The sequence below is a fragment of the Electrophorus electricus genome, chromosome 4 (assembly GCF_041902795.1).
Source record: "Electrophorus electricus isolate QZ-2024a chromosome 4, ASM4190279v1, whole genome shotgun sequence".
NCBI lineage: Eukaryota > Metazoa > Chordata > Actinopteri > Gymnotiformes > Gymnotidae > Electrophorus > Electrophorus electricus.
This window is the reverse complement of record NC_137500.1, coordinates 5,137,501-5,160,525: the sequence shown is the minus strand read 5'-3', so window position 1 is coordinate 5,160,525 and position 23,025 is coordinate 5,137,501. Positions and strand designations below refer to the sequence as shown.

General features: G+C 38.1%; 4 protein-coding genes across 4 annotated transcripts; 2 read left to right on the top strand and 2 right to left on the bottom strand.

Moving 5' to 3' along the window:
* The first annotated feature begins 19 nt into the window (after nucleotides 1-19).
* Nucleotides 20-7,507, top strand: gpia (glucose-6-phosphate isomerase a). Its single transcript, XM_027003262.3, has 17 exons — nucleotides 20-224; nucleotides 1,122-1,212; nucleotides 1,642-1,710; nucleotides 2,190-2,309; nucleotides 2,412-2,495; nucleotides 2,709-2,855; nucleotides 3,958-4,029; nucleotides 4,143-4,187; nucleotides 4,300-4,353; nucleotides 4,646-4,706; nucleotides 4,874-4,917; nucleotides 5,002-5,154; nucleotides 5,337-5,466; nucleotides 5,954-6,030; nucleotides 6,240-6,444; nucleotides 6,660-6,726; nucleotides 7,098-7,507. Exons 1-17 carry the CDS (start codon nucleotides 106-108, stop codon nucleotides 7,219-7,221), a joined length of 1,662 nt encoding a protein of 553 aa, XP_026859063.2. The 5' UTR covers nucleotides 20-105; the 3' UTR covers nucleotides 7,222-7,507.
* Nucleotides 7,508-7,651: 144 nt separating this feature from the next.
* On the top strand, nucleotides 7,652-12,763 carry hsd17b2 (hydroxysteroid (17-beta) dehydrogenase 2). Its single transcript, XM_027003300.3, has 5 exons — nucleotides 7,652-9,282; nucleotides 10,055-10,267; nucleotides 10,694-10,879; nucleotides 11,189-11,326; nucleotides 12,453-12,763. Exons 1-5 carry the CDS (start codon nucleotides 9,018-9,020, stop codon nucleotides 12,761-12,763), a joined length of 1,113 nt encoding a protein of 370 aa, XP_026859101.2. The 5' UTR covers nucleotides 7,652-9,017.
* mphosph6 (M-phase phosphoprotein 6) lies at nucleotides 10,413-14,830 on the bottom strand. The gene is made up of 5 exons (XM_027003302.3): nucleotides 14,453-14,830; nucleotides 13,832-13,944; nucleotides 13,603-13,693; nucleotides 13,401-13,510; nucleotides 10,413-13,316 (listed from the first exon to the last, which is right to left on the bottom strand). Exons 1-5 carry the CDS (start codon nucleotides 14,501-14,503, stop codon nucleotides 13,175-13,177), a joined length of 507 nt encoding a protein of 168 aa, XP_026859103.1. The 5' UTR covers nucleotides 14,504-14,830; the 3' UTR covers nucleotides 10,413-13,174.
* Nucleotides 14,831-15,424: 594 nt separating this feature from the next.
* Nucleotides 15,425-17,659, bottom strand: snx20 (sorting nexin 20). The gene is made up of 4 exons (XM_027003259.2): nucleotides 17,464-17,659; nucleotides 17,015-17,143; nucleotides 16,587-16,723; nucleotides 15,425-16,507 (listed from the first exon to the last, which is right to left on the bottom strand). Exons 2-4 carry the CDS (start codon nucleotides 17,115-17,117, stop codon nucleotides 15,839-15,841), a joined length of 909 nt encoding a protein of 302 aa, XP_026859060.1. The 5' UTR covers nucleotides 17,118-17,143; nucleotides 17,464-17,659; the 3' UTR covers nucleotides 15,425-15,838.
* Nucleotides 17,660-23,025: the final 5,366 nt, after the last annotated feature.

Below are 23,025 nucleotides of genomic sequence, written 5' to 3'. Positions count from 1 at the left end.
CCCCCCCCCCCCCCAGCCTACAGAAGCTGCACCGTCTCTGAATGACTGCACTGTGATCTTCGGGTAGTTGTATTCAATCTAGGAGGCTCACCGAAAGATTTTATTATGGGTCTAACTATCGATCCGTACTATCAAAAACTGCAGCAATGGTACAAATCAAACGCCGCGACACTGAACATGCGGCAGATGTTCGAGGCGGACAAGGACAGGTTCTCAAAATTCAGGTAAATCGAAAAGCATCCTGTACATTGCCCACGAAACACTAATGGAAGGTAGATAAGAAACAGAGAAGGACGTTTTGCTGCTAAATCGTGTTTCATGTACCCCTTTTGTCAACCTTAGTTGGTTTTTGCGTCATATATACTTTGTTGTATATGCAAGGTTGTTCTGCGTCGATTTTAAATAACGATTCTCGGGATTGGTTCTGTTTTCTGCTGCACCTCGTAATGGATTGGCTATAGCCATGAAAACCTCCAATGTTTCATCCGTGGTGTCTTCACAGTTTACGTTTATTTTGTCGCAGAAAGCCACCAGGGCCTGCTCGTTAGCATACGCTACAGGAACTAGCGTTAGCTGAGGTGGACACAAGGTCACCGAGATGATAGGCCTCCTTTTTGAAATAGTGGGTTTTCTATGAATGTGTGATTCACCAGTCTCAAAATACACGTGTGTGTTAGATTATTCTCTGGTTTAAGACAATTAAATGGAATAAACCTGCTTACTGTTAGATGTGCGACAATGTAATTCCACCATAGGTAGGTTAGGTTTGGCGTACTGGGGCACGCTACTAACTGCACGTATCACCGGTCACTGTAGTAAGACGTGCTGATCTGTACCCAATCGTGAGCTAATGGAAAGTTTAAGGAAGTTGGTGAACAGACGCCAAACTTGTACGTCCTAATATATGTTTATGTAGGATTATATAATAACTATAATATTGGAATAGTTTCTTTCGTCAGTTCATTAACCACGCCCATACCATTTTAATTATTTGATACAGTACATCAGTATTCAGGACCCGATCCTAATTGATGATGCCTCTCCAGTGGGCTTTTTATACATCAAACAAAAATATTCAAAAATTATAAGTATTTTTTCTTTTTATTTTCCCTTTTCCCCAGTGCAACCCTTGAGACAGATGATGGGGACATACTCTTGGATTATTCTAAAAACCTTATCACTGAAGAAGTTATGAAGATGCTGTTTGACATGGTACAGTCCCTTTCCTGTAGTCAGTATTAGTCTTTAAGACCATTTTGTCTCATACAGTAGCCTTTTATTAATTATATGAATACTGGTATGTAGTAAACATTTAAGATTTATGCATAATAACACTTTAATGACATTTTAAATGCTTGGGTGGGCCTCATTTAAGTTCTTGTCCTGCAATGGCATAAGGGCATTGTGGTTTATTTTGGGGTGTGGGAGTGAGATGGGAAAGTGTAAATCATCAGCCAACAACCCTTAACAGCACCATGCAGGGTTTCTAAGCCTTTCTTGCTTATTTCTCCAGATGTCTATGTATTGTTAAAAATAATTGATTACAGGCTATATAGTGAAACCATTTAAAACTAATGTGAGCATGTAGTTTGATGTGTAATAGAAAATTACTCCATTTGGTTTTTCCTTGTGCATGGTTAGGCAAGGTCCGTGGGAGTGGAAGCAGCCAGGGAGCAGATGTTTTCTGGTGAGAAGATCAACTTTACAGAGGTACTGCCACAGACGCAATGTAAACCCTCAACAAGAGGCTACAGTAAATTATGAACAAGGATACCATTCAAATCAGCTTTAATTCTAACACTCAAACTCCTGTATTTATTATACAGCATTACATTCAACATTATACAGCATTCATTAAACATATTTCTACTAGTGTAGAGATTTATGTTGTAGCTATGTTGATGTATACTGAAAACTCAGCAAATTCAACAGTTGTGGTGTTCTATACAGGGTGTTTTGATCTTTGGCTTACCCTCTGCTGAAGTATAGCAGGATGTGATTGCAGACAACGCTTGTTTTCTTTCACTTAACTGCTGTGCCACTTTCTTTTGTGGAACATGCTGATTTATTTATTTATTTTTGTAATTCGCCACTTCCCACTTTTTGTATTTATTAATCATAGTTTTGTGTTAATTGATCATAGAGAGACATGACTGACTAAATACATGCAACACATCACGTGTGTACAGGGCCGAGCTGTTCTCCACATCGCCTTGAGGAACCGGGCTAACACTCCTATCGTGGTGGATGGAAAAGATGTCATGCCTGAGGTGAACCGAGTTCTGGAGAAAATGAAGGGCTTCTGCCATGTGAGTAGAGTCACTGCATTTTTAAATGGAGGAACATGCACTGGTCCCTATAACAGTCTTTGCACTGCACAGTGATGTAGCATTTGCTAATGTGATTTGCAGAGAGTGCGCAGTGGAGCCTGGAAAGGCTTCAATGGTAAGGCCATCACTGATGTGGTCAACATTGGCATTGGAGGATCTGACCTGGTGAGTGGAGTCAAAACCATGCAGAGCATATCCTGACGACACGAGTTTATTCGTCCACTGAAACCTCATTGTGGTAGTTGTAACATTGATGAGGGTTTTACTTTTTCTCCTCCTGGCTCTTGTTAAGAGGATGTGGATTCATAGTTTAATACGGTTATGCATTTGTGAAAGGAAATGGTGAACCCCCATAAAGTAACTGAGTTTGTGTACCAGGGGCCTTTGATGGTGACGGAGGCTCTGAAGCCATACTCTAAGGGGGGCCCCAACGTGTGGTTCGTCTCCAACATTGATGGAACACACATGGCAAAGACTTTGGCACAGCTGAATGCTGAAACCACTCTCTTCATCATCGCCTCCAAGGTTGGTGGCAAACCTGTATTGAGACAGCTTTAAAGTCATCTCTGTATGAATTTACATATGAACTTGTTGATGGTCTGGATCTTGAAATTGATTCGTCATCTTTTGATTGTTCAGTCTAGCTGAATGGACAGACGACTCAATTGCCAAGCAAGCTGTTTCACTACTGTATGTAGTTTTTTCACTGTTAAGTTTGAGAATATATTGGCACGGTTCTTCTAAGTCGTGCAGTGAGTATTTTAGTGGCTTTTTTATGTAGTTAAGGACCTCCCATTTGGTATTTTATCATATGGGATTGACATAATTGAAACACTAGTATAACTAATTTGACTTTAACTGCACAAATAACTGCTTTTGTATGGTTTATTTATTTATTTATCTATTTATTTTTAACAATCTCTTACTGGTTATGGTATTTCTAGGGGTGGGGTGGTGTCTAACCATGGCATTTCTCATGTAGGTCCTTGAAGATGTTTGGTTTCTCTGATTATGATGTGTAAAATTAACTGCATTAGCTATACAGACACTCTTTGGATTACGATGGATTGGTTTACATTATTGACTTTTACAATGGGTTCAACAGAAACTGGATATTTTCCTTATGTACACGAGTCTTACCAATTACTTATTTCTGCCTCACATTGTTACTCAACACTTTTTTTTTTTAAATTTAAACTTGGTTAAAACACTTGCATTTAAAATAGGCTATGGCAGGCTATGCTATGATATACAGTAGTGTATCCTTGATTTGCGATTCAAGCGCCTTATAATGGGTTTATCGGAACGTAGCCCCATCGTAATCTGTGGAGCATCTGTATTAAGTATCCATCTTACTTGAAGCATCCGTCCCGAGAAGCGTCTTGCTTGAAGAAAATTTAAAGAGCGACTTGCTCTTGTCCATGAACACTTTCACTGGGTATGAGTCACCGGATCCTCTGCCTGCCCCCTTGTCGTCTTCATCAGGACAATGTTTTAAGTAGATGTCAGAGTGAATCAGGACTTAATGTTGACATGCCATCTAAAGTAGTTGTGCAATATGTGCTCATTATCTTGTAACTTTGAATTGAAGTAACTAAAATGTCACAATGCTGTTGGATTTTTCTAGACTTTCACTACTCAGGAGACCATTACTAATGCTGAGTCTGCCAAGGAGTGGTTCTTAAAGACTGCCAATGATGTGAGTACTCCTTCCCCCACTAACTCTGTACACTCCAAAGGCCCACCACCTTTTAAGTTGACTATAATTATACAGTAATTCCTTATGTAAATGTTGTCTCCCCCCCCCCACAGACCTCTGCTGTGGCCAAGCATTTTGTTGCTCTCTCCACCAACGCAGTGAGTCTGACTACTGTCATGGTTTGGTGTGCGTGGTGTACTCGTGGGAAATTGGGGTTATCTACTGCAAGGTGGGGAAAAATGGAATTCTAAATTGTTCTTTCTTCTTCAGCCCAAAGTGAGGGACTTCGGTATCGACACTAACAACATGTTTGAATTCTGGGATGTGAGTATGTCCTGCAGAGTGACAAACCAGAATGTAAACCTGCATGAAAAGTGAAGACTTTGCAAGTGACTCTTAAATGGCTGAGACACTAGGAGGCTTTATTGCATCAGATACAAAAGTGGTAATGGCATGGAGTGCATCCAGTGTGTCCCTAGTCAAACTGAGTTCTTTGTGAACATGAATCATGTAATGAAGGATATCCAGGACTTGATGCCTTGCAAAATGCCATGCCTTATAAAAAAGAATGGCTCTGCATCAGTGTTTGCATTTAATATGTGCTTGTTCTTTTTAGTGGGTCGGTGGGCGTTACTCGCTGTGGTCTGCTATTGGTTTATCTATCGCTCTGCACGTAGGTATGTCTGCTCCAGAATGCTAAATCTGTTGCACTGATCTGATGACACATGTCTGGACTAATTTGAAGAATGCTTAAACTGCAATCTGCAGTGTTGAATACTCAGCTGTTTATTGTTGGTATTCTTTACAGTTGGATGGTGATTCATATTGGCTCTTTTTCCTGTAGGATTTGATAACTTCGAGCAGCTACTTGCAGGTGCCCACTGGATGGTATGACCTGTACATTTTCTGTCATTGTAAGTTATTAAATTGTAATATTTGCTTTTTTAACTGTCCAATTCTCTGTATTCCCAGGATCAGCACTTCTGTTCTGCTCCGCTCGAGCAGAACGCCCCAGTGCTGCTAGCCCTGTTAGGTGTCTGGTACGTCAACTTCTTCCAGGCTGAGACGCATGCCATGTTGCCCTACGACCAGTACATGCACCGCTTTGCTGCCTATTTTCAACAGGTCAGTTGTGCAAAAAAAAAAAAGTGTGAAGAACCCTGCTCTAGGATGAATTTTAGCACTCTGGATGCAATCTAGAAGCACATGAAATGGGCAGTTGATGACAACCTTTCTGTATGTTGATGGATTTGCTCATAAATGTGTAGGCAATTTTATGGTCATTTAACTGCTGTATGCCCTCCAAGGGTGACATGGAGTCAAATGGAAAGTACATCACCAAGAGTGGCACCCGTGTGAACTACCACACTGGACCCATTGTTTGGGGGGAGCCGGGTACCAATGGCCAGCATGCTTTCTATCAACTCATTCACCAAGGTACACAGCACTACTGGAACAATGTTCAGTTTAACTTATTTTCTTATTTTTTGGTAAATGCACATGGCTAAAGCTATGTGCATTTACATTTGCCAGTAGAGTAGGTTAGAGTTCAATGGTATCTTAAACTCTGACCCAATGTACTGGATAAGATACAAAAGTGCTGTGTCATTTACTCATAAAATGTAAGTCGCTCTGGATAAGAGTGTCTGCTAAATGCCGTAAATGTAAACCCATAGCCATGTGTGCAGGACTTCTGAACAGCTGCAGGAAGGGTTTAGGTTTATATTTTAGCCAGTTAGTTCTGTGGTAAACAGTAAATACACAGTAAATTGCTAAACAGTAATACAGTAAAAATACTAAACAGTACATGAGTTGCTGTATTTAGTATAGGGTTCTGTGGCCTGTTCAGAACCCATGAACTAAGTTTTGTATGTACTTTACTTTTTTTTTGTGTTTGTTCCCCCCCCCCCCCCCCCAACAATAGGGACTCGTATGATTCCTGCTGACTTTCTCATACCTGCCCAGTCTCAGCATCCAATCAGAGATAATCTGCATCATAAGGTACGCTCTTCAAGTAGACTCACTCGAACTGTTACTGTTGTTCTGGGTCTTTTTTTAGGGCTTGAATGTGTATTTGACATACAAATAACACAACACTAATTCTTGTTTAACATACCATACCATATCACTTACTATGCTGGTATATATTTTTATCATTCAGTATTGTACTGTTGAACTGTTATGAGCTGCATATTCTGTGTCCATTTTAGATATTGATGGCAAACTTCCTGGCTCAGACGGAGGCTCTGATGAAGGGCAAGACCTCAGAAGAGGCCAGAAAGGAGCTGGAGGCTTCTGGCATGAGTGGGGATGCCCTGGACAAACTCCTGCCCCATAAAGTATTCCAAGGAAACAAGCCAAGCAACTCCATAATTTTCAAAAAACTGACTCCATTTATGCTGGGAGCTTTAGTTGGTAAGTCAACAGTATGAGATGGTTGCACTGTACATACCATATGCTATTAGCTATAGCTTGATAACTCGAGCCTTTTAATCATGTATTAACAATGTTTAAAATGCATGTATTTTTATAATGTATGCAAACATGTATGAGTCAAAAGTAATACAGCACATTTCAATGCAAAAGAATGCACTGATTTACTGAATATTTTGTGTGTCTTTGTTTTTAAGCCATGTATGAGCACAAAATCTTTGTGCAAGGTGTGTTGTGGAATATCAACAGTTATGACCAGTGGGGGTAAGAGCCAGCATTTTTCTCAGACTCCTTATGCAAAATGACAATTTGCACCCTGCCAGTTTAAACAGCAAAGCTATAATTGTGCAGCTGTATTTATTTTTTTAAAAAGCAGTAACATAATAATAATTATAACTTATTATAATTTACTCAAGGGTGTATGCTTAATCTCAGCATTGATGGGGGGCCCACCCTACTATTCACTCAAATATTAGTAGGACCAGGTCCCTACCTAATCCATATGCAAGCTTGCACCCTTGATTTTGCTTATTACTTAGTCCAGTTTTATACCTGCAAGACATACAGCAGGCAAGCCACTAGGGTCCACTTCTGAGCTGACTGCTGGTGTGCTGAGTAATGTGATGTGCCTCTAGTGTGGAGCTGGGGAAACAGTTGGCTAAGAAGATAGAGCCCGAGCTTCAGGATGATTCTGAAGTCCACACTCACGACTCCTCTACAAATGGGCTTATCACCTTCTTCAAGAAAAACCGCACCTAAACACCCACACTGCCTCTACTCGTGGAGATGATCAGTGGTTTACATGTTATGCCCTGTAACATAATCCAGGCTTGGTAGGCTTAATTTAAGAGGAAGAGCACTTTAAGCGTGTAAGCATTTGTTGTTTACTTAAATGTTGTATATTGTGAGATGTATTCATAGACCTCCAAACCAGTATAGGGTGTGTTCATGTGTTGCAAATTCAGGAATGCTGTAACTTGCCCCCACCTTCCATTTGAATAGCCATCATCCATAGAGCAAAATAAAGATCTTATTTGTCACCACATTTTCTGTTGCATTTTTACAGATTATGCTAAACTGCTATACATTGACCAGCCAGTAGATTCCTTTAAGATTTTGGCCTGTATTAATTTACATATTTATTCTGCAAATCTCCTGTTTGACCACATGCTCATATTCTTTATTGGATTTAGATCTGGTGATTGGGCTAAACTTGCAGTCACAGAACCAGTTTGAGATGACTCGTGTTTTGTGACGTGATGCAATGTAATGCTGTAAATTGGAGAAGAAATGGGTCAATTGTGGCCATAAAGGGATTTACATGATCAGCAACAATACTTGGAGGGTGTGGCATTCAAACAATACTCAGTTTGTATTAAAGGAACCGGATTTGTGCCAGAAAAAACATTCCCTGCCAGAAGCCTGAACTTTTGAGACAAGGCCATGGATTGTTCATGTCTGATGACAACACTGCCATGTGCATGATGCAGCAAAATATCTGATTCATCAGGCATTTTTCCAAACTTTAACTGTTTGGTTTTGGTGAGCCAGTGCCCACTGTAGCCTCAAAATCATGTTCTGGTATTACTCCTGTAGGTATTGCCATTGTAGTGTTCTGCCTTTAAAGTTCATCTGACTCCAGATTTTTTGATGTACAGTTGTTCGGGTTGAGATGCTATTCTGCTCATCACAGTTATGAGTGGTTATTAGATTTATTATAGCCTTCCTGTTAGTTCAGTCCAATTATGTCCATTTTTCTGAAATCTCTCATTAAGACATTTTTATACAAAGAACATCTGCACTGTTTTTTGTTCTTTGCACCACTCTGGGTAAACTCCAGGAGATCAGCAGGTTCTTAAATACTTAAACTCGGCAGCAAGTCACAGAGTCACTCAGTATACACATTCCCAAGTAAACATTAACTAAAGCTTTTGACCCATATCTGATTTCATGCACTGCACTGCTGTCACATGATTGATTGATTGGCTAATTACAAGAACGTGTACAGGTGTTCCCAATAAAGTACCTGGTGAGGGTAAACGCAGAATACTTACTGAAAGCTTTAGTATATAATGCACTATGATGGGCTGGTGGCATGCTAATATGTAGGTATCAGTTTGTCATGTTCAATGTCATTGTATTATGTACAGGGCTGCTCTTTAGAGTAGTGAAATTGTGGAAGTCAGCAGATCCATATTTCCACTGGGCTTTTTCATGTCTAGCAGCATTATTACTGACAGAACCCTGTACTATGTGTTTGTTATGTGCACACAGTGGTCTGTTTTGCAGTTCATGTTTTGGTTGTCTGCAGAGGAGGGACATAAGTGTACAAAAGATCTTTTGTGTTTTTGTAAATCAGATTTTGAAATGGGTGCGACATTGGTATGTCAACTCATCTAGTATTTCATTACAAATTGTGTGTATGCTTACACAGGTAACAAATACTGCTTTGAAACGCCCTTTTCTATCTGTAGGGTGTGGCTTATACGTGAGCCTGCTGTTCCAGGAAAGGCTGGGCAGACAGTTTCTCTTTGTTGCCTTGTGTGGCAGTCAGAATGGACGAAGGTAGACAGGAGCTCTGGCTCTCTCTCCTGAGCTTACTGATCATATCCATCAACGCCGTGATGTTCTGGCGTAGAGGCGGAAGAGACGCGCGCTGGTCGCTCAGGCTCCTGCTGATGGGACTGATGCTGTGCTTTCTGCTTTCTCCTGGATCTGTGTTAGTGTTGCTGTTGAGTGTGTGCTGCAGCGTGGTCCACTTCAGTGCAGGAAAAGAAGAGGTTTTGCTGCCAGCACAAGGCAGAGCAGTGCTCATCACAGGTAATGGTGGTTATGCTTGGAAAGGAAAACATGGTTTTGAAATGGTGATAAATACTTATGGTTCATTTCTCAGTAACCTTTATATATTCCAAAAAGCCTCAGATAAAATAGTGTCTCTTGTAAAAACCATTGGAAAGAGTGGATTCACATTCTGAACTAAAGCCATCAGATACATTGAAGTTACTGCTTTACTACAACTTTTTTTTTTTATGTACTTTGAGCTTTAGAAAAGATATAAAATGTATTGTGCAATAAAATCTATCACTATACAGAATAAAACTAGTATGAAGATGGTATGTGGTAGGGAGAAGATTAAGTTAATTCAGCATACTGAGAATGATTGCACTGATCAACAACAACAAAAAAAAAGTATTGTTGCACACTGAACCCAAATATTTTCAGAATCCCCACCCCCCACATTGATCTCACTATGCAAAGTATGGAAATATAGTACAAAGGAAAGTGCATCCTCTCTATGTTGACAGACCATTGCTGGACACTGAAGAGGGATGTTCCTGAGTCTAAATATAGGCAGAAATCATACACTGTACATTTTGGAAGAATAGCCTTAAAGAAATACTTAAAACACATGAAATATAATGGCCTTATTTATGAATAGGCAATATAGAATTATAAAATTGTCACTTAAAAGCTATATGTGAGTTTTAAGAACATATATAATCAGTAAAAGGACTTTTTTATCTTGTGAAGCAAAAAAAAGTTAGTGTTTTTGCCTGGTGTTATCTGAGTACTTTGTCCATGTGTCCAAAAGGTTGTGACTCTGGGTTTGGCCTTAATCTTGCTAAGATGCTGGCCATGGCTGGGATGAAGGTGTATGCTGGTGTGCTGGATGGCTCTGGGCCAGGTGCAGAGGAGCTTAGGACGATCTCTTCATCACAACTTACTGTCCTACAATTCGATATCACAGACCTCAACCAGACCTATGAAGCTCACCAACTTATAAAGAGTCAGATAGGAGAGACAGGTGATTAAGAACACCAAAACAATATTTAAAATGATGCATAATAAAAATATGGATTCATTTATAACGTCTACTATAGAAAATTCAGGATATCAGGCAGTAGAATAAAGCAGTCTGCTTTTATCCATCATGAAATACTTACTCCACATTTTAAAATGCCTGTTTAATACTTGCATATACACCAATTTGTTTCACTACAGTGCACATATAAAACCAAGCCTTCTGGAATAAAGTTAAAAACTATACTGTAACAATATGTTGCACAACGTTTAGTAGCTTTAGATAATGTTTGGAATGAAAAAAAAAAAAAGAACAGAAGTCAAACCTCTGGCAAACATTTTTGACCCTACAGAAATTTATATTTTAACTGCAAGTACCCTAGATTTCATTTAAAACAAGAATAATCAAGCCATCATCTCTCTTGATCAGGTCTTTGGGGATTGGTGAATAATGCAGGAGTGCTTGGATATACATGTGATGGGGAAATTCTTCCCATGCGGATTTTAAGAAAAATCATAGAGGTCAATTTTATTTCGGGTGTGGACGTGACCAGAGTTTTCTTGCCTATGATTCGACAAGCAAAAGGAAGGATTGTTACTGTATCCAGTCTGGCAGGTACCTTACACATGAAATGAACTACAAACTGGTACACTTCATGACTTCTCAAAATTTGAAATCTTAATACCTGTTAGTGTAGGACCATTTTCTCTATACTTCTGTCAATTAATTCTACCTTCAGATTCCAAAGTGTATATGGACTGCTGTAAATAGTTGTGAAATCCAGTTCCTTTTTGACATTAATATCTAAAGTTTTAATTGTTGTATTTTAAATGTTTTATTTATATATATATATATATATATATATATATATATATATATATATATACACACACCAACAATTCTGTCCCTTATTTGTTTCTCTAGGAGAAGTTCCTTTCCCTGGCTTTGCTGCATATGGAGCATCAAAGGCAGCTTTGACTCTATACTTTGGCGTTATGAGGCAGGAACTGGCCCGGTGGGGAGTCAAAGTGGCCATTATTCAGCCTGGGGGTTTCAAGACCAGTGAGTACTGAACTAGGTTAAAACTGACAATGTTCAGTACGATAGCAAGAAAATATATGTGAAAACCCTAGGTTAATGACTTCAACAAAAGCTAATTGGAGACAGGACTTGGCAAACCTGGAGTTCAAACAATGAAATGCAATTGGATTGGATGTAGCCCTACTCTGACTTATCAGTCACTTGCATTTTTTATTTGCTTGTACACTAAGCAACTGCTAAAGTACAGGGAGCATCATGTTTGGGGGGTGCTTTACTACCTCTGGGGTGACAGATTGTAGTTGAGAAGGAAAGTGAGTTCAAGTTCATCAAGGTCTCCTTTAGCATCATGCCAGGATTGCTGGCCACCAATTTAAGATTAGTACATGCTGGGTGATGCAGCATGACAACAACCCTGAACATCATCTACAGACTGGCTTAAAAAAAATGTTTAAATCTTCCTTTTGGGCTAGCCAAGTCAAAGCTAAGACCATAAGATCACGGAGATGCTGTGGAATAACCTAGAGCCTTTCACACCAGACATCTGAAGAATATAAGCTAAAGCAGTTCTGAAAGAAATAATGGTCCAAAATGTTATATAGCTGTTACTGCATGCAGCACTGTGTTGAGGTTATTGCTGCCAAAGGTTCAACCAATCAATAAATGTTTGCTTACTTTTTACACTACCATTTTGCATATTTAATAGATGTCAGGTAGTAGACAATGATTTATGATTGATTATAATTGTGTATAATTGACCTTGATGAAGTACAAATTTTATGACCAATTTATGCAGAAAACTAGGCAACTCTAAAGGGTTCAGATTGTTTCTTGCAACTATATTGTAGCTGGGCCAAGAGATAATTACACTGCACTTGACTTCTATGCTGAGTATTAGCATTAATTATTTAATTTCTTTGTTGTTCTACCACTGGTCACATTTTTAAATCCTGTTTTTACATTCAACATGATATAAAATACTTAACTTTCACTCCTCAGACATTCCAAGAGATAATTACACTGCATTTGACTTCTATGCTGAGTATTAGCATTAATTATTTAATTTCTTTGTTGTTCTACCACTGGTCACATTTTTAAATCCTGTTTTTACATTCAACATGATATAAAATACTTAACTTTCACCCCTCAGACATTCTAGGCAATCAAGAACAATGGGCTAAAATTCAGAAGGAGATCTTCAGCACTCTGCCACCAGAAGTGACAGGGGCGTATGGAGAGGAATACATCTGCTCCATGCAACATCGTTTAAGCAACATGACTGCACATGCCTGCACCAATTTTGCACCTGTTCTGCATGCTATAAAGCATGCACTACTCTCAGAAACACCAAGACCCTTTTACCACCCGGGACCCACTGCCTGGGCATTTCCATTCATGCACAGGTTCTGTCCAACCTGGTTATTTGATATTATTTTTCCACACATGCTTTATCAAAGTTAAACTACCAAACCTGGCGTCAAATCAGTGATGCATGTACAAAGTATATTGTGAAGTGTTCTCCACTCTATAAATGTAACCTCATTCGTTATAGGACAACACACTGTTAAAGATTTCAAATTCCACTCACAAAAGTATATTAATGTAAATGAAACAACTTTAGTCAACCTTAACTGTGACCTGGGGCACATTAAATAAAAGGAGGCTTGCACATATGAATGTTCATAATATACAAACACATTTTTCACTTAAATAAGGATGCATGACATCCAGTTTTCTTCTGCCATTTTACAGGCCCATTGTTGCAATAAGTGAATAATGAAAAAAACTGAGTTCCTAAAAGTCCACTGTATTTATAGATATTAAAAAGGAAAACACATTGCCTATTTTCAAATTGATTACAGATAAAATTCCTCAGTCCTGGGGCTTTAAGAATGCTTTCTTTGGTTGTGAGGGTATAGTGTTTTGGCTCACATCTTCTCTGTTTCCCTTGAGAGATGAACGATCCCTTTTCTTGGCGAATCTTTTTTTCATGCTCTCCACCAGGCTTCCATATCTATTAAGAGGGGAAAACGAATCTAGCAAGGCCTCCTACATATAATGCAAGGTCAATTTCAATACAATACTCTTCTAAACCCACCTTCTAGCCATCTCCTCATCAGTAATATCTGTGTCCATCCGTGTCTCATTCTTTTCATCCTCATCCTCCTCCTTCTCCTCTCTGGGAGCATTCATTAGAGCCATTAGCTTCTGTACAATAATTAGAGAGAAACTGTCATCGGTTAAAGTTCATACTTAAAGTAATTGTGAAACAGTAGTGTATATGCGGTACAGTAGATTACTTCAACATCTGGATTGAATCCCTTAAAGGACATTCTTCCATAAACCAAGTCTTCACATGGAACATAACTTCTTTCTTCCACAATGTAGCTTCTATGTAAAAGAAAAAAAGCACACTTAATTTTAGTATACACGCAGAAACAGTAGTATTCACAAATCGCGCACAAATTGTGTAGAAAATAACCCACTAGCTACATGACTACCAAGACCATGTAAAGTTTGAAATCTTACTCTTTCGCTTTGAGTTCTGGTAAGTCCAAAAACCAATGCTCATCACTTACGATCCTTTTCTCTTCTTCCTCGAGCTGTTTTTTTACATCCGCATCAAGTCCTCTTTGCATAAACTGAAACAAAACATTTTAATGGATTAGTTTTAACTAGATGTTTGCTAGCTACCTATACGACTACAGTAGAAAACAACAACTGGTGAAACTGGGTTTTTTTTTCCATAGATAGTTTATCTGTCTAGCTAGCTAGCTAACGTTATTAAGCAGGAATTTGTTTCTGATGTGCTTTCGAGACAAGGCGGCCCAGCGATGGCACACTAGTTTGACAAGTTCACCAAATTTATCTCAAAGCTAGACTTTCAGCTAGCTATCTTAGCTAGGTTGGTTAGCTAAATAACTGGATCCTTCTTGTGCCGATACCTGAGCTCTGGTGTGAACGTCTAGAACAAGCCTAGGTTAGATGTACTACAGCAAGTCATTAATACTTACTCGGTCCACATGGTTTCCAAACACTAATAACACACCACAATAAATGTAAGATAGCTGTACCCATCACCACAAAATTGTAAATTTCAGTTAGCTAATTCTAGCTAGGCTACTACTAAGTACTTGCAGAACATGTTACCTTCATCCGTAAAAGATTTTTAGATAGTTTAGTCGAACCGTCATTTGCCATTTTGCTTGATTTGATACACTTGAACTACGGATAAACTTAAAACAGTTGCCTACAACAAATGTTACATTCCTTTATAACTATTCTTAATTTTCCTTGCTAGATCCCTGCATCACATCAACACGCTACTTGCGCAGCCTAGTTACACAAAATTTGCGGATTTTCACGTGGCATACGTAAGACTCGATTAATCGCACGTTTGTCCTGTTAGCATCTAGTAATGCCTGTACAGCTGTATAGGAGAGTGACGGCGGTTTTGCTAAAGACACAGTAAGGCAAGTTACAGCGGTGATGGGGAAAGAGACCATTTTACCGCTACAAATGTTGTTTTCTGTTCAACATCACAGCATTTTAATTGCTTAAAAAGGCAATATATAACAGTCTATTTAAAGGCGATACTTTTTGTATCATGATAATAAAATGTCCATTACTTTTGTAATTTTAGATAGCCTGTTGCATATTTTTTGTCTTATCGTTTTAGTTGATACCTGTAATTTTAGAATATAAGTTATACTTGTCATAAAGTACCGCATAATCTTGCAGTTGGAGCTCATGCTAATAATAAGATATTCTGCAATTCGAGCTTTCAGCGTAATGGCATGTCATGTGATTTAAAACTTTTTGAAACATACGCTTTATACATTTTTATAAAAGCTTTATTTACATTAGTAGTTGATATAATTGTATTTTCATTTTGAATCTTAATCGATATTATTGATTTCGCTTTTTGTAAACGTTCTTTGTATTTAGATAATTATGGTGTATAGAACTGACTTACCGGAGAGAGAAGGCCAGTCTTAGTTCAACCAAAATGACCCCACCTATATGTTTGTGGTAATTAATAGTACATTTTGTGGTCTATAGTAGGATGTTGCCTTCATTCTTCAACAAGTGTAATTAAGTGTAATTAGTGATGCTCGTTAGTTTAGCAAAAAATTTTTTTAATCTGTTTTTGAAAACTTGGCGGTGGTGTACAGCCAAATATATATAACATAATATATGTCATACATATAAAACGTCAAATGTTGAAAGTTCTATAAGTTATAAATTACAGCAACAAAAAGCAACATTAGTTTTATGGTACAGGTTGTTTTAAATAAAGTTCAGGTACAAAATCTTTCCTAGTTCCTTAGAATAATCAAATGTATAAAAACATTTTACATAGTGCTGACATAAAAGACCAGGTTGATTATGTATCTTATGAAAACCACAAGTTATTATGACTGAAATAATGGTAAGACTACCGATGGATTCAACTATTTAAATTGAATTGATATTGAATGTACTGATTTGAAGGAGATTGCCCAATAGAACCCGCTACATATGTTTTTAATGGGATCATGTAAATTCTTGCACCACAAGCTCTTTTAGTGTCACCATTGACACTGGTCCATGCGGTGAGTTTTGCATCTTGATTAGCTCATCTTGCAACTGAGCCACAGGGTTTGCTAACTGATACCCCAGGTCCACCATGGCCTCCAATAGGGGGCCATGATACCTGCATAAGCCATAGCGCCTCATTGTTGGCAGGGCCCTGTGGCCAGTTTGGAAAGCTCTGTCCAAATTCCCCAGGTCCCTATGGCACACCACTAGTGCACACATGGTGGGCACAAGCAGAGCTGGATCATGAATGGACAGTTTTTCCTGAAGTACAAGCACACTCTGCAGGGCCTCCAGGGCATGGGAGAAACGGCCTCCACGGAGCAGATCGTAGGAGATCTTCAGTTCGGGGTGGGTGAAAAATGCAATGAATGTGGGTGAGCGGCGGACATAGCAGCGGGCGTAGAGCTGAGTAAGGTAGTCACAAAGGGCCACGCGGCGCTCAGCAATGTTTTCCTCAGAGAAGTTCCTTACTAGCTTCTTCTTGGGCAGGGTGACCTCCTCCAGCTCCTCACTGAAGTCCTGCAGCAGCTGCTGGTGGAGGTGTAAGAAGTCTGAGTAGCGGCGCTCGATGGCCACATGCTTGCAGTCATAACTGCCAGATCTGATCACCGCTATCTGGTACACCTGAGAGACAATATCTAAATAACTAAATAAGGAAGGGGTAGGCGAGAGAATGATTTATTTAGTCCATGACTTAACTCACCACATATCGAGAAGAGGCATGCTCTACAATACGAGCAGACGGGATCTCAAAAAGGACTTTAATGGATCTAATATTTTGTTTCACTGCTCTCCAATGTTGCTGAAGCTCTCCAGTGGTCAAGCAGGAGGCACTGAAGCCTGCAGACAATTATGTATCCATAAACAAAGCACATATCTGAATTATTAACACAACTATAACATTATCCATCCATCTATCCATCCATCCATCCATCCATCCATCCATCCATCCATCCATCCATCCATCCATCCATCCATCCATCCATCCATCCATCCATCCATCCATCCATCCATCCATCCATCCATCCATCCATCCAGCAATCTGGCTAATTCTACTTTCTTTCACTTTCATTCTTGCAAACTCTTGCACATAGTCATATACACTCACAAACACACCGTCCTATACAATACCAGCATCAATTGATGTCTCATGTTGTTGCATAGAGTCATCACAATATGTGGTGTCTGTTTCACCGCCAGTCCTTAGGTCGAGTAGCTGGGACTCTGAATCCATGCCAACCACCTGTCCACATTCCTTCTCTTTTGGAAAGAAGTAAACTCTTTTATCGACACTATGAATCATCACTGTAGATCTAAACATTACATATACTTAGATATACTATATAATAATGTAAAATATCTATGTAGTTCAACAAAAACATGATTGAAATGTATTGTATAGTGACACTTCCTTGTCTTGAGGTTATATTTGGCAGTGTAAGAGGAAGTGTCTTAAAAACAGTACTTGGCGTGTTTAAAGCTAAAGACTGGATTAACAAATACACCCACGATACACCTAGCTCTTGCAGTTAGTAGTAATCCTACATTGAAAATACATTTGATGAAAAATACTTAGTTACCTTTGTGAAGAAATATGAACTTAGTTTAACAACTGTTGGTTCTGTTATGTTGTAATAAATCCATTGCTCTGAAGTGAAGTCCAGTGTACAAGCTCTATATTTTTTAAATGGTGCTAAAGCATTTTTAGATTGTATTCAAAAAGATAACTCCTGGTGTAAAGCTCTGTCACTTTGACACAGGATGGAAGTGTACACATGCGGAACAGAAACCAAGAAGAGGGAGTGTCTGTTGTTTTGGGGTTTCATACATTCATCCGTATTGTCATGGTTTGTATCATTGTAATTTCTTTATTTAATTGCAATGGTCCATAATATCTTTAAGCTTTTGGTGGAGAGTGAGAGAATATGTCCCATTAATGCATTTAAGATATGAATACTACCACTATATTCTTATGTCTTCATGAACTTAATCTTTGAACATTGTCCACTAGGGGGGGCTGTCCTGTTTGCAATAGAATATTCCTATGGAAACATATTCCACAGTCCACAGATGCCTATAGGTATATTTCTAGAGCTCACAAAACAATCAGGGAACTTCGGTTTTGCAAGCATAATTGATTATTCAAAACTGCATTCATGTTTACTGCAAATGAACTGCAAGAGAAAAAATTAGGAAGAGTTCCACAGTTACATAAACTTTTTAAGACCTTATGTGTGTGCGCAGCTTTGTTTGTTTGTTGGCTGGCTGGTTGGTAAGTCAATTCATCAGTAAATTCATCAGTTTTGAGAAAGGAAAGAAAGTGCAGCAGCAGAACCTTTCTGCTTTTCTGCTCAGATGAGACAGTGAGTGAATCATAGCTGTCTGTGCCTGTGCTGCATAGTGGCCTGCACCACTGTATGAGACAAGAGTATCTCTGTGATCCTCAGCCTCACTCATTCATACAGCCATAAGCACATAACCCGCCACTGCCTAGAGAACAATGGCATCAAGCAACTATTTTTAATTCGCTCCATTGTCTGACGTGTCAGCCTGGTGCTTGGCATTTATTTATTAGTTTTGATACATACATTTTCTTTTGTGTGGAACATAATTCCTGTTTTGTTCTCCAGAGGCTGGGTTAGCGCGCTCTGTCCCGGTCAGCTGTGAGATGCACCACTGTCTCATTGTGGTGCTTGCTCCTTCAGCTGAATTGCTAATAGGATTTATCTTTGAAATGTACAGTAGTGCTGCTACATGTTGGGGAAAGAACAGAGCCCACTGTATTCTTATGTCCAATTAATCATACAGAAATTCCCAAATTGTTCCACGTTCTCTCAATATTCTGTGACCAATGATATTTTATTTAGTTCCATATCTAGCAAGAGTTAGTGTTTCACCCTTTTCAGATATTGGTATTTCTTTCTCCATGCATAAAAATGACTAAACATTAATGGCAGACCGGCAGACTTGAATAAACATTGATGAACCAAAATGACACTTCAAGTTTGTGTTTGTGATCTTTATGGAAAGCATCATGCATATACAAATTTAAATGTCCAGATCACAGGAATATACATTTAATGAATGTGATTGATTAATTTGGACTAGTATTAACTAGTATTTAAACCACCTTCACATTAACTTCATAATATACACTATTATACTGGTATAGTTCAAAGTTTACCATTCAGCACACCGACATCATCATCATCATCACCATTGTCATAAGAAATGAGACCCTGAAATAAGACATCACAATAGCAATTTTAGCCAGCTTTGTAATAGAAACCAAATGATGTGTCATGCAGTTTTATGACAGTAATTAAGCAATGGGATGCTTGAGTCATGCAAAAGAAAGGCGATGTCTCCATGCATGCCTGACTCTGTTGTTGGCTGATATCTAATACGATGTTTTACTACTCCTGCATTATTGACCCTAAAGCCCCATGAGTAATTTCTGTGTTTTCTGCTTATGAGATATTTGCACCAAACAACAAACTTGAATGTAAGAATACATTTAGCGATACATTTAAATGTAAAATGCATTTAAATCTCTGACATTTCTCACATCAGTATAAATACTGATCAACTTTATTGGTTGGACAATAATTATGACTAGTCAAGGGAAGCAGTAAAATATTGAAACGGGTAAATTCTTTTGCCCTATGCCCAAAGGGTTTAGGTAATTTATAGTATGAGTATTTTATGTTCAAAGCATTTGTTTTCATCACATTTAATTGTCAACAACTTTTATTCAATACAATTGTAAGTTCACTCATTCTTATCCTTCCTAAAGGACAGCTCATTTGACAAACTGCCACTATGGCTATAGCTAAATAGTGAATCAAGGTACAACCTTTTACCTGTTGGGTACTATTGTACAAAAAAAGAAAAGAAAATGAAAGAGCGATAATAGATCATAAAGACATTGTGTAAAGAAATAAGCAATACACATATTTGTACAAAACTAATGTAGCTGGATATGTAGTTACATATAGAGGTCACTATTTTCTTGCTCAGAGCCTCAGAGCCACACCCACTGCTTTAGGAGTACACACAAAAACGCAGTTTAATACGATACACAGTGACACATATTAATATCAATGTAACATTCTACTCTACACACTCTCTCTTTGTCACATACTTGCATACAAACAACTCATGCTACTAATACCCACACAAAGGCTCATCAGTTATCCTGGGATTATCATCCCACTCAGCTGCCTTAGACATAATTTGTGAACAATAGTGTACCAGGACGTGCAGAGTATGACAGTGAAGAGAGTTCACAGATCATCTGCACCATATCCCAGAGTTCTATGCTTCATGGCACAGCAGTCTGCTGGAACACCACTCAATGTGATATACTCATTATGACATCACTGGGAATATGAGGTCAAGATGCCAGTCTCAGGACCTGACAACAAACCAGCTGTGTGTTACTTAAAGAGACACGAAGCATACACAAAACAGAGTTCAAACTTAGATTTAGAAAACTCGCTAAATGATCATATATATTAATGTTCTAAAAATATTTTTGATCCATTTTTAAAGGGAGATTTAAAAAGCAAATTAAGTTTTTTTCAAAGATAAAAGAAAATCTAACCTAGAACATCTATCGGTTATGCTTAATTGGTTTAATATGAACACCAAATGTAAGGTAATAACTGGATAAACACTGGATGATGACAATCGATTTCTGTTTTCCTGAAGTTGAGCTGGTGATGAGTGTGGCTATGCCTTCATATGATAAGACTTCCCTTTGAGAAATTAATGAATTCTGATGCTTTGTTGCATAAATATATGAATTCATGCATCCAAGACACATGAATATGTACATCATCTCTGTTATCTCAGGGCAACATTACAGCTGGGCACTTTGGGTCAAGTAGTCCACGGCACTAAAATTGATTAATATTTGGTATCAAAAATGACATGCGGATGATGCATGGCTTACTCTAGTCATGCAAATAAGTGCTCTAAGGAGATGAATAGCCTTTCGAGAAAGATTGTAAAGTTCAAGCAAAATATATTTGCATGTTTATATTAGCTGGCACTGATAATAAGTACACTAGGGACTTGGGACACTTTGTCATTGTAAGTTATCATGACTATAGGATGATGTTTTTTACTGTTAAAACTGCTCTTCTCCAGTGTTACCGTTAGGCTTTTAGTGTCTCATATACAGAACATCTTGAGAAAAGCAGTACAATTCAACTCTGATCAATCTGAAGTAGGATTTTCCTAGCAGTCATTATAATAATCCATTTTAAGGTCTACTCATACTTCACGAAGCACAGTGCTAACTTGCTTTCCGTCGTGCCTGATGAGTCTCTGCTCTGTTGTACCTTAGAGGGCACACGTTAGTATTTGTTAGCATTTGTGTTAGCATTAGCGTTTCTGTTAGCTTTAGTGTAAGCCTTGTTAGCTTGTGTTAACCTCTGACTCTTCGTGTACTTTTTCTGCCACGCAAAGGGCTGCCATTCTACCTGTCCCGTTTTAAGTGCTTTGGGACAAAACGTGGAGCTGTGTGGGATAACCAGACCCACTGATATCCAGTCTCTGTTTACATTTAGGAAGAGGAGAAGCAGTGTTTAAAAGCATGTTTAAAACCATGCCAACTAATTCATTTGTTTTCCCCCTAAGAAGGTGTGTAAGAAATGGTAGGTTACATGTTCAAATAGTTGACGTTTGTGACTAAAGAATCACTATAAAGGCATTCAAGTAGTATTTTTCTAAAAAGACAAAAACATTTTTCCTTTTAAATGATACCTAAACCACTAATTTATATATTTTTTTATCATGTCATTTATTAAAACAATTGGATAAATGATAGATCAAAAATAATTGAAAAAACGAAATGGTTTGTCTTTATTTTTTTGAATTTTAGAATGCTGGGTAACAGGAATGTGTGTCCATGGGTGTGTGCATGCTTGCATGTGTGGTTTTGTGTGTGTGTGATTGTACTTTCTGCCTGACTTCTTGTATTCCTCATGCTTCTTATCTAAAATCTATCTCTCTGTGTCAGCATCACGTCGAGCACTATAGTGCCACTGCTTCTCTCTCAGCACTTAGTGGATTGGTTCCTTGTATTCACATTGTAAAACTAATTTTAAACATCATCAACTTCAGTAATTTCAACTGCACAACTTAAAAATTCAGGTGAATAGTGTTATATTGACTAATATTCTCATTAATAAATCAATAAGATAACTTTAGTCCACAGGACAGAGTAACAAGAATGAGTCGTGTTCTGGACTCATTCTTGTTACTCTGTCCTGTGGACTAAAAGTACCAAAACTGAAAGTAACAGGTGTTTTTAGCACAAAACTAGCAAATACATTAAATATAGCCACAGGCGTCCATGCTAATAGCATGAGGTCTCTGAGCGCATTATGAAAATTGACCAAAAATGTATATTTGCACAATAAATAAATAACATCTAAGAAATAAATTTGGTAACAAGAAAGTATGTTGAGATTACCTTCTCAGTCATAGTTATCATCAAATAATAATATCAAACATACAAAAGAAAAATATGAGAGAACTTACTTTTGGTCTTTCCATGGTCTTGAGCAGATCCAGATAATCGGACATTTACAGCAAATGTCCGATTACAAGCCTAGTATCTTAACCTCTGAGCTACCTCTGCCCTTACTACTGTAATTTCCTGATTAACATGTGACCTTTGGAAAGTTTCAAATTTTTAAGAAGGAGGATTATTTTAGGGTAACAGGACTGATTGAAAACCTTGGGACATAACTGTGTATTTTACCTACAATATTATGGATTTCTTGTGACAAAAATGTATAAAAAGCTTAGATGGGATACAGAGTCACAAAACAATGTCAAATAATATTTTTTTCTAAAGGATTTTAATGATTATATTTCATGGTGTAGTGTCTAGTTATGGAGCAGGGACAGGTAACAAATGTTATTTTTTCAGTGTTGTATGTAGTTTTTATTATTTAAAAAAAAATCTTAAATTTGCAATTGCACCAATGTGGAGGTCACATACAGTCACACAACAATATACAATTTTTTTTTTTTCTAAAGGATTTTAATCATTTTTCATGGTAAAATGTCTAATTATGGAGCAGGGACAGGTTACAAATGTTATTTTTCAGTGTTGTATGTAGTTT

Excerpts from the sequence above, each read along its gene's own strand:
- gpia (XM_027003262.3), top strand. The coding sequence starts at position 106 with ATGGGTCTAACTATCGATCCGTACTATCAAAAACTGCAGCAATGGTAC. Across the intron at positions 2,310-2,411 it reads AAATGAAGGGCTTCTGCCAT|AGAGTGCGCAGTGGAGCCTG; the intron begins GTGAGTAGAGTC and ends TGTGATTTGCAG. Across the intron at positions 4,918-5,001 it reads TTGCAGGTGCCCACTGGATG|GATCAGCACTTCTGTTCTGC; the intron begins GTATGACCTGTA and ends CTGTATTCCCAG.
- hsd17b2 (XM_027003300.3), top strand. The coding sequence starts at position 9,018 with ATGGACGAAGGTAGACAGGAGCTCTGGCTCTCTCTCCTGAGCTTACTG. Across the intron at positions 10,268-10,693 it reads GAGTCAGATAGGAGAGACAG|GTCTTTGGGGATTGGTGAAT; the intron begins GTGATTAAGAAC and ends TCTCTTGATCAG. Across the intron at positions 11,327-12,452 it reads GCCTGGGGGTTTCAAGACCA|ACATTCTAGGCAATCAAGAA; the intron begins GTGAGTACTGAA and ends TTCACCCCTCAG.
- mphosph6 (XM_027003302.3), bottom strand. The coding sequence starts at position 14,503 with ATGGCAAATGACGGTTCGACTAAACTATCTAAAAATCTTTTACGGATG. Across the intron at positions 13,694-13,831 it reads CCAGAACTCAAAGCGAAAGA|AAGCTACATTGTGGAAGAAA; the intron begins GTAAGATTTCAA and ends TCTTTTACATAG. Across the intron at positions 13,317-13,400 it reads GATGAGGAGATGGCTAGAAG|ATATGGAAGCCTGGTGGAGA; the intron begins GTGGGTTTAGAA and ends CCCTCTTAATAG.
- snx20 (XM_027003259.2), bottom strand. The coding sequence starts at position 17,117 with ATGGATTCAGAGTCCCAGCTACTCGACCTAAGGACTGGCGGTGAAACA. Across the intron at positions 16,724-17,014 it reads TGAGACATCAATTGATGCTG|GCTTCAGTGCCTCCTGCTTG; the intron begins GTATTGTATAGG and ends AATTGTCTGCAG. Across the intron at positions 16,508-16,586 it reads ATGCCTCTTCTCGATATGTG|GTGTACCAGATAGCGGTGAT; the intron begins GTGAGTTAAGTC and ends ATTGTCTCTCAG.